The 10,225-nt window shown below is 47.6% G+C and overlaps 1 protein-coding gene across 3 annotated transcripts; it reads right to left on the bottom strand.

The window, feature by feature from the left end:
• Positions 1-12: 12 nt before the first annotated feature.
• Positions 13-8,768, bottom strand: LOC143266696 (zinc finger protein 112-like). 3 transcript variants are annotated; one of them, XM_006993266.4, is made up of 5 exons: positions 8,563-8,768; positions 7,756-7,791; positions 5,884-5,930; positions 4,881-5,007; positions 13-1,505 (listed from the first exon to the last, which is right to left on the bottom strand). In XM_006993266.4, the coding sequence occupies exons 3-5, from the start codon at positions 5,896-5,898 to the stop codon at positions 25-27; spliced, it is 1,623 nt and encodes a 540-aa protein (XP_006993328.1). In that variant the 5' UTR covers positions 5,899-5,930; positions 7,756-7,791; positions 8,563-8,768; the 3' UTR covers positions 13-24. The 3 variants fall into 3 exon arrangements, with proteins under 3 accessions (XP_006993328.1, XP_042127796.1, XP_015842263.1); XM_042271862.2 differs by having other exon boundaries at positions 4,918-5,007; positions 8,563-8,766; XM_015986777.3 differs by lacking the exons at positions 4,881-5,007; positions 5,884-5,930; positions 7,756-7,791; positions 8,563-8,768 and adding an exon at positions 1,720-3,375.
• Between the last annotated feature and the right edge of the window lie 1,457 nt (positions 8,769-10,225).

Here is a 10,225-nt window from a genome sequence, read left to right on the forward strand (position 1 = left end):
ACAGGATACAAGTCCTTTAAAACATTATTTTATAGACCGTTTTCCCTGACCGGATTCCCTGATGTTTTTGCCATCTCTGGTGCTCTTGGAAGACCTATCACTGCTGTGGATTTTGTGATGAATTAGAAGATTTGACCGCCAACCAAAGCTCTTACCACAAACCTCACACTTGTAAGGTTTCTCCCCTGTGTGAACTCTCTGATGAGACTGTAGTTGGGAAGAGCGGCTGAAGACTTTCCCACACACATCACATTTGTACGGCTTCTCTCCAGTGTGGACTCGAAGATGGACTTGAAGATTGGAATTCAGGGTATAGCCTTTACCACACACAGTACATACGTATGATTTCTCTCCGGTGTGTATGCCCTGATGGGCCTGAAGACTTGAAGGTCGACTAAATTCTTTCCCACAGTCCACACACTTATAGGGTTTTTCTCCCGTGTGGACTCTCTGATGAATGTAAAGATTGGAGCTACAGATGAAGCTCTTCCCGCACTCCTCACATTTGTATGGTTTCTCTCCTGTGTGTACTCTCTGATGGGACCGAAGATGTGAATTCCGACTGAAACTCTTGCCGCATTCGTCACATTTGAATGGTTTCTCCCCAGTGTGGAGTCTCTGATGGTCCTGAAGATGAGAGGCCTGACTGAAGGCGCTCCCACACGCCTCACAAGCATACGGTCTCTCCCTGGTGTGGACTTTGAAGTGAACATTAAGTGCTGATCTACAACGGAAAAATTTTCCGCATCGCTCACATTCGTATGGTTTCACTGTTGTATGGACCTTCTGATGGCTGTGTGGATGTGGATTATGACTGGCCCCCTGATGTCTTTCGCCCATGCGATCTCCTTGACAAACACAACCATCTGTGCTATTATGGATGCCTTTCTCACATTCAACCCATGTGCAAGACCTCTCTCCTGGGTGTGATGGCTGGTGAGGGTCACAGCTGGAGACATCACTCACAGCCTCTTTAGACCGGTCATTTTTCTGTCCAGTGTGAATCACTCTATTCTGGTCAGATGGTGCCATCTTTATGCACTCTCTCCCATAACTACTGGGGCTGTTAGAATCTTTACTTTTGTGTACTCTGTGGTCATCTTGGGAATGTGAAATCCTACCTGCAGAGTCAACACCCAGTTTACTCCGACCCCGTTCACTTCTGGTGGAAATCTGTTGATATCCATTCTTAGGACTCTGTGGCTCACTCAGGAAAATTTTCTGCCAAGAACCCTGGGTTCTCAACATTGGAAGTGGGAGTCTTCCGGTACCAATGGGCACCTTTAATTTATGACTCTGTACATAGTTCTCATCTTCAGAAATGTGAGCAGATAACCCTGGCCCGACCTGGCAGGGAGAATCACCCTGTAACTGAGTAGTATTTACCATGGAGTCTTGACACCTGGTTAAGTTGTCTATGACCCGCTGCCAGATTTGCCAGCAGGAAAGGGCTTCATGTGACCCTCCATCTTGGACAGCCCTTAACTCACTCTGATTGTTAATTCCTATAAAGACAGGGAATAAGACAAGTGAAAACTGTTCAGACTTCAGGATTCACACTTAGGTCACAACACTAGACTTCAATGCAACTCAAGATGATTCTTCAGCATATCTTTTTTTATCATTAATGAAGTTTTCTGGTTTAAATACTGACAGAAACCAAGATATCATCTACTGAGCTCCCAACTATTAAAAACCAAGGCTGGAGAGATGGCTCACCAGTTAAGAGCACTGGCCGCTCTTCTAAAGGACCCAGGTTCATTCACAGCAGCTCACAACTGTCTGTAACTCCAGTTGCAGGAGATCTGACACCCTCTTCTAGCCTCCATGGGTACCAGGCATACATGTGGTGTACATAAATATATGCAGACAAAACACCCATACAGAAAAAATAATTTAAATTTTAAAAAAAGAGAGAACTAATAAAAGCCATTTAAAATCAATTACTGACATACTCTCTGAATTTTTTTTTCTTTTTAAAATTATGTTTCTTTCCTACCACTTGACAGTGTCAACAGGAAGGAACATTTTATGGTGCTTGGTTTTCTAGCCACTACCCAGAACCCTGCCTGGCATGTGTTCCAGCAAAGTACATAGAGGTCACTTCTCAGTTCACGCTGACTCCAAATCCAAGTCACAGAAGCAAGAGCGTTTTAAAGTACATGCACGAAAGAGATCTGGACCGAAGTGCTGCTGAGAAATGCAAAGCCGTGTCTGAGGCAGGGGCACGGGGTGGGAGTAGGTCAGTGCTGAGGATAGAATCAAAGGCTGAAGGAAACGCCCGAAGCAAAAGGAGGCGCGAAGATATGCCCCAGAGCTCTGAGGCATCTGCTTTCACCTGAGTTAAGAGTCAGAATTCAGAGGCAATGAAGGCTATTGTCATTGTGAAAACAAGGAAGCCAGTATTTCGGAGTCAGCCAAGTGTGGTGGTACACTTTTGATCCCTGGCACACGGGAGGCAAAGGCAGACAGACCCCTGCAAGTCTGAGGTCAGCCTGGTCTACAGAGTGAGTTCCAGCCAACCAGGGCCATAAAGTGAGTCCCTGTTCTCAAACCAAAGTCTTCCAACTTGATAAATGTAGTATATCAGTGAATTAGAAACTAAAATAGCGGCCGGGCGGTGGTGGCGCATGCTTTTAATCCCAGCACTCGGGAGGCAGAGGCAGGTGGATCTTTGTGAGTTCAAGGCCAGCCTGGTCTACAAAGCGAGATCCAGGAAAGGCGAAAAGCTACACAGAGAAACCCTGTCTCGAAAAACAAAAAAACAAAAAAAAAACAAAACAAAAAAAAACAGCTTGTGATAAACATTTAGAGGAAATAGGTGACAGACTACCAGAAAACCACCACAAGCAGTAACAGCATCACTACGTCTACTGAATATATTATATATATTACATATATATAATACATAATATAATATATATGTAATAGATTACATATATTATTATATACATAATAATGTATACAATTTCCCCCATATGTTTGTTGGGCTAACAATGGAATATTAATTTCTTACTGTTGATGTGAACTTTGGAAGAAACTAATGGAATGCAGCTGGGCAAATCTTTTAAAGGTGAGGGTCACTCTGGCTACTTTCTTAGACTCCCTTCTCTGATATAAGGAATAAGGAGACAGACTTACTCTTCCTACAGATAAATCATAAGAATTCTCATGGGAAACATTTCCCGGATGACAACTTGGTGGTGGAGTACCTGTCTAGCATGTACGAGGCCCGAGGTTTGACCCCAGAGCTGAGGGTGGGAGTGGTGAAAACCATATTTAAACGTGATTTCCTATAACTGCTCACACCACGTCACAGAGAAATCTTACTCAGCCTGGTCATCGCCACAGAACTACAGGTTTTTTAAGACTGCGTGAGTCAACCTGTACAAAGCCACACTCCAGAGAAGTCAGAACGAGGCTTGGGATTATTGTGAAGACAGATCCACAAGACTGTCGCAGTGACCCAGGAAGGAGGTTGGACGTTTGAGCAGCATGACAGGATTAATAGGACAGTGAGCCGCAGGTCCCACGGCTGAGCCACGTAAGACTGCGCCTGAACGTCTCCCCTCTGGGTTGCCCTATTCATTAGAGGCTTCACTTCCCTTTCCACGGGTGACTTATCTCATTTGAGAAGTTGATGCTCTGAGAACACGCAAAATCACAGATGTAAAGGGGCACGCTAGAGCGGAAATGCACTGGAGACTTCGGTTGCAACCAAATCGTCATCGATACCATGAAAATAGTGTGTTTCAAACTTACAACAGTCCAGTGAAGAAATACCACTTATTTTGTGACCCTCCCACCATAAACATATACTGCAAAAACGAAGTTTGACCTACCTCAGCTCCCATCTGCAGTTACCAACTCTCTCTTACACCTAGAGAGCTGCACATAGCCAGCTTTCCCTACAACGTGCATTATTTTCACTAAGGAAGGCTGGTGTTTTCTACTACTTCATTAATTTCCAGTACAGGTGCTGGACAGATGGCCCAGTGGTTAAGACCACTTGCTGCTCTTCCAAAGGACCAGATTTCAGTTTCCAGCACCCACAACTGCCTAACTCCAGCCCCAGGGGATCCAATGCCCCCTTTTCTGACCTCTGAGGACTCCCACACCAAAGTCTCTCTCTCTCTCTCTCTCTCTCTCACTCTCTCTCTCTCTCTCTCTCTCTCTCTCTCTCTCTCTCTCTCTCTCTCACACACACACACACACACACACACACACAAATATAAATATCTTTTAAAAAATCATCAGTATAGGGGCTGGAGAGATGGGCCAGCAGTTAAGAAGTGCTTGCTGCCTTCCAGAGGACCCCAAGTTCAGTTCCCAGCACCCACATCCTGTGGCTCACAACTACCCATAACTACTGATACCCTCTTCTAGCCTCAGAGGGTACCCACACTCATGTACACACACACAGAACAAATAAGATGTAATAATTTTTAAGAATAATAAAATGGCCGGGTGGTAGTGACGCACGCCTTTAATCCCAGCACTCTGGAGGCAGAGGCAGGTGGATCTCTGTGAGTTTGAGGCCAGCCTGGGCTACAAAGTGAGTTCCAGGAAAGGCGCAAAGCTACACAGAGAAACCCTGTCTCAAAAATATATAAATAAATAAATAATAAAATGTGGGGCTAGAGAGGCAACTTGGTTGTTAAGAGCACTGGCTGGTCTTCCAGAGGACCCAGGTTGAGTTCTCAGCACCCACATGGGAGTTCACAACCATCTGTGACTCCACATCCAAAGGATGTTTTTAAGACAGGAAACATCTCCTCTCTGCTCACAGGAATGAACAAAATCAGGAAACCATTCGAGAGCCCCAAAGCTTCCCAACTCCAAAGTCACAAAAATATGTGCCAGAGAGCATCCATCCTCACCCACTGAGAGCAGGTTCTGAAAATTCTCCACCATCACCTCTTGGTACAGTTTCCTCTGAGCGGGGTCCAGGAGCCTCAACTCCTCCTCACTGAAGGCCACAGCCACATCTTTGAACGTCACCATCTCCTACAACAAGCAAAAGCGACCTCAATTTTACAACTAACTGCTTTTAGCAACGTTGAAACAGTCTATCCTGAGGGAAGTTCAGAAAGACTCAGGAAGTTCTAAAATGAGGCTCCTTGAGATTCCAGAAGTAAACAACTCATAAGTCTCAGGAAGTCCTTGAAACTGACCAGATGCACAAAGTCCCTCTGGGCACAGGGTTATATGAGCAGTAAGGACTGCTGAGGGACTCAGATCAGCAGTTTCCTGGAAGGGACTCTTCTACCTATTGAAGTGTCTGCAAGGCATACATAAAGGGTGACCTTTCTCTGACACATCATGCTCCTGGAGTAACCCCAATAAATTCACTGATTCACCAACTTGGACTTGGGCAGTATTGTTACTAGAGTCTGTTGTGGATTCCCTACTTGGAGTGAGTAGACGTTTGTTTGTGTCTCCCTAGGAAAAGGGTCAACACCAATGTCCACTAGACATACGACGGCCCTGAAGAGGCGAGGAGGAGTTAAACTTACAGGGAGGGACAAAGAGGCGTCTGACATATCCTAAGGACCTCAAGCGCTTTTGTACATCCTGTCTTTAAAATCTCATTTATTCTATGTGTGTGTGTGTGTGTGTGTGTGTGTGTGTGTGTGTGTCACACAGGAGTACATGTGACACTGTGCTCGTGTGACAGAGAGTGACTTGTGGAAGTTGGTTCTCTGCTTCCACCATGTGGGTTCTGGGGATCAAACGTAGGTCACTGGGCTTGGAGGCAGCACCTTGACCCCTGCGCCATCTTGTCTACCTTCAAGGGCTTTGAGTCTCTTTACAGGAGAAAACCCCTCCAGCATGAGGGTCACCTAGGCATTCTGATGGCGGAAAATGGCAAATTCCATTTACCTTGTGTGTACTCATCTTTTTCTCGATCCTTCCAGGAGGTGCAGAGCCTAAGAAGGCAGAAATAGGAAAAGAGAAGAGGTCAGAGGACATTGAGCCAGCGTGCACTGACCACACGGCTGACCCGTGTCAGGCGGTCAGGTCATGTTCCTCGCGGCTCGTGGCCAGAGGAAGGCAAAGGGACGATCGCCTTTCAGGAGCTCATCACAGAACAGTTCGCCCAATCACAACAGTAGATTTTCTTATACTAGTTTTTGCAATTTTCTGTAAGCTTTAAAGTATAAGAAAAATTTTAATAATCAGAAATTGTCATAGTAACCACTGGTAATAATGGTGATGATGGGTGCCCAGGGAATGCTAATCCACAGTAACCAGTAGTCAGTCTTCTCATTCCTGGAGGAAGTACTCCAGTACAAGAGAAGGCAAGGAATCCACTCCCTAGAGCATATAGGGAATGCATCCAGAATTCTAATTTGACCCTACACATCTACCTACCCCTGGGATTCTGTAGTAAGGCATGACTGTTGATAGTATTTATTGTTTAATCCCAGCACTGGGGGTGGGGGGAGGGAGAAGCAGGCAGATCTCTGTGAGTTCGAGGCCAGCCTGGTCCACAGAGAGAGTTCCAGAACAGTCAGGGCTACACAGAGAAACCCTGTCTGGAAAAAAAAAAAAAGTTATTGATCGAGGGGAAAAAAAAGGTCTCAGGACTGGTTGGGATTACAGTGTTTCTGGCTCCATTTTATCTGTGCTACGAGGCACGGTGAACTTTCTAAGCCTGAATTTTCAGATGAGACCCTTCCCTGGACTGTTTACATTTGACCTGTGAGGGAACCACACAGGTCAAATGTAATGTAAAAGGTAAAAGGTAGAATTCCTGTATCTGCAGGAATTCAGTTGGGTGGGCGGGGCTTGAGTATGGGCGGGGCTTGGGAATGGGCGGGGCTCCCCAGGTGAGGCCAGGGCTGCCTGTTGGTGGTGAGTTTCTGAACTGCTGCTGGGGACAGCCAGTCCCCAGGAACAGAGCAACCACTAAACGGAAGCTTACCCAAGAAAACCTGACAGAACCAGAGTCATTGTTCCATTTACATGCTAAGGTAATTTTTCGCTTTACATAATTCTGTATTTTCCGACATTTCCATGTCTATGAGGTAAACATTATTTGGGAAAACTGGAATAGGTAAAAAACACTTTTTGAAAAACCTAACACAAGGGACTGGGGGATGGCTTAATTGGTAGATCTGGGCAAGCCTGGGGACCGAGTTCCCCATTTTATTTTAAAAGGGAGTGGGTGTACAGGGCGCTGAACGCCAGTGGCGCAGGCTTGTGCCAGGGCTGGGAAGGACAGACAGCTAATGGCATTACCTCTTGCTTGTTGGCTAGCTAGCCAGCCTCACCTAACTGGGCAAGCTCAAGGCCCACAAGGTGATTCGGTGGTAAAGGCGCTTGCCACCAAACCAGACTGAGTTTGAGCTCCAGGACCCACGTGGGGCAGGTGTGCAGCATCTACCCCAAGTGGTCCCCTAATCCCCTCCTGCACGCGAAACTCTCGTGACCCACCCCCCAAGTAAATGTTAAATGGGAAAAGGGGGTCGGCTCGGGGAAAGCCAGCCTACACACACACACACACACACAAATAAATATACAAACCCTGCTCTCAAGATCCCTATTTTCACATCATAGTTCTAACCTATTTTTACATGATACTGTCCAGTTTCCTCGGCAAGCTTGAACCAAAAAGACTATGCAATCAGTGTGGGTTTGCACAGGCTAGCTTCTGAAGCCAGCCTCCGACTCGGTGGCTTCCTTGTATAAACTATTACAGTCACTCCCAAGTGTATGACCCTACACATCCTCCAGTGTCATCTTACTCACGTGAGGCTGCGCGGGGTGCTTTTTGGGAAGTCAGGGCTGCGGAGAAACAGAAAATAGCAAAATTACAAAATTCCAGCTCCAACTCGCGGTTCGTGCCCCAGTACCTGCAGCCAGCTCCTTCCTGTAAGGGTCTTGGGTGGGGACAGCCCGGATCTTGCTAGCTCACCGAGGCTATGAATTGGAATATTACAGTGGTCTCCACGAGACCCACGTGCCAAGCAGTTTTAAGCATTTTACGATCCCTTTTTTTCCACCTCTAAACATTCTGTTACGAAGTCTAACTTCTCTTTTGTAGAACAGCCAGTAAACGAAGAGGGACCCGTTAAAGCCGCAGAAGCAGAGCAGGCTGTGGGGCAGGAGAGGGAGATGCAGGAGGGAGGAGGAGCTCGGGAGGGGAGCTGCAGTGGAGGGGGGGCTGCAGGCGGGAAGGAGCTCGGGAGGGGGGGCTGCAGTGGAGAGGGGGGCTGCCGGCGGGGAGGGGGGAACTGCAGGAAGGGAGACAGGGTTGCATTCGGAGAGGGGAGACTGCAGGCTGGGGGGGGGGGCGGCTACAGGCAGGGAGGGGAGACTGCAGGGGAGAGGGGGCCGCAGGAAGAGGGGGTTGCAGGCCGGGAGGGGGACTGCGGGCGGGGAGGGGAGACTGCAGGCGGGAAGGGGGGCTGTAGGCGGGGAGGGGAGACTGCAGGGGAGAGGGGGCCGCAGGAAGAGGGGGTTGCAGGCGGGGAGAGGGGGACTGTAGAAGCCGCTAGCACCAGGGGCCCGCAGACTGGGGGACGCCCCCTCCCGTGGGAGGGCTCGGCTGCTCACCTTTCAAGCCTCGCTCCTTCCTTATCTCCCCAAATGCAGGAACTGACGATCTCAAGCCCACCTCAGGGACGTTCTAGGGGTTCCTGGCTAAAATAACTCAAACCCAGGGGGGCAGACAGCTAATAAGCCAACCCCAAGTGGGTGAGTTCCCAGAATTCCGCGTGGAGAAACTGGTTCTGGCTGGGTGGTAACGGAAGTGAGGATGCAGGGGCACAGACGGCGTCCCAGAATGCTAGAGGACGAGGACCGCCCTCCTCTATCGAATTTCCTTCTCGGTTTTCATTTCTCATGCTCCCTAAAAAAGTCCGGGGAAGAGGTCTTTACGTGGTAGTATGTGTACCTTGAAAGCATATAGGGTCTGGGGCTGGAGAGATGACTCAGTGGGGATGGGGAGCACTGTTATGACAGAGTCTGCGGTCCCAGCACTCACAAGGGAGCTCAAAGCTGCTATCTCCAGTTCCAGAGGACTGGTCGCCTTCTTCTGGCCTCTGCCTGAGGTGATGCCCAGACACAATGCAAAACGGCAAAACATCGATACAAATAAAACCTTTTTGTTGTTGTTTTGTTCTTGTTTTTGTTTTTGGAGACAGGGTTTCTCTATGTAGTTTTGGTGCCTGTCCTGGATCTTGCTCTGTAGACCAGGCTGGCCTCAAACTCACAAGAGATCTGCCTGCCTCTGCCTTCCGAGTGCTGGGATTAAAGGTGTGCGCCACCACCGCTGCCCGGCTCAAATAATTTTTTTTAAACTAAAAATATACAAAACAAAACAGACCCTACTTATTTATTGGTGTGTTCATGCATGTGTGTGAACATTCTACTGCACGAGCGAGGAAGTCGCGACAACTTCCAGGAGGAAATTCTCTCCTTGCTCCCTTGTCAGGCTAGGTAGCAGGGGGCTTTTCCCTGCTGAGCCATCTTGCCAGCCCTTGACAACAAAGGCCATGCACATGAAAATAACCAACTTTCAAAAATGGGCCAAGACTCAAACATGGTTCAGCAATTTAAATAGGAATATGACTGGCAAACAAGGGCATGTTATGGTGGTATTGTGTTCCCCAGAATATTGTGTACCCTAATAAACTTATCTGGGGGTCAGAGAACAGAATAACCACTAGATATAGAGGCCAGAAAAATGGTGGCACACACGCCTTTAATCCTATGACTTGGGAGGCAGAGATCGGGCTGAATCTCTGTGAGTTTAAAGCCACACTGGAAACAGTCAGGCATGGTGATTCACGCCTTTAATCCCAGGAAGTGATGGCAGGGAGCAAAAAGGTATATAAGGCGTGAGGACCAGGAACTAGCCTGGATAAGCCTGGTTAAGCTTTCAGGCTTTCGAGCAGCAGTTCAGCTGAGATCTTTTTGGATGAGGACCCAGAAGCTTCCAGTCTGAGGAAACAGGATCAGCTGAGGAACTTGTGAGGTGAGGTGGCTGTGGCTTGTTCTGCTTCTCTGATCTTCCAGCATTCACCCCAATACCTTGCTCCAGGTTTATTTTCATTAATGAGACCTTTTAAGATTCATGCTACAACATGTAGAGATAATTTTTAAAGAAAAGAAATGGATATAATCAAAATGAGCCAGCACCATAAACTTGTGAGAGGCAAAAAAAAAAAAAAAAAGGGGGAGGGGGACAAAACCAAAAGAAAATGCTAATGTCCCA

Source organism: Peromyscus maniculatus, chromosome 1 (genome assembly GCF_049852395.1).
Source record: "Peromyscus maniculatus bairdii isolate BWxNUB_F1_BW_parent chromosome 1, HU_Pman_BW_mat_3.1, whole genome shotgun sequence".
In the NCBI taxonomy this organism is placed as follows: Eukaryota; Metazoa; Chordata; class Mammalia; order Rodentia; family Cricetidae; genus Peromyscus; species Peromyscus maniculatus.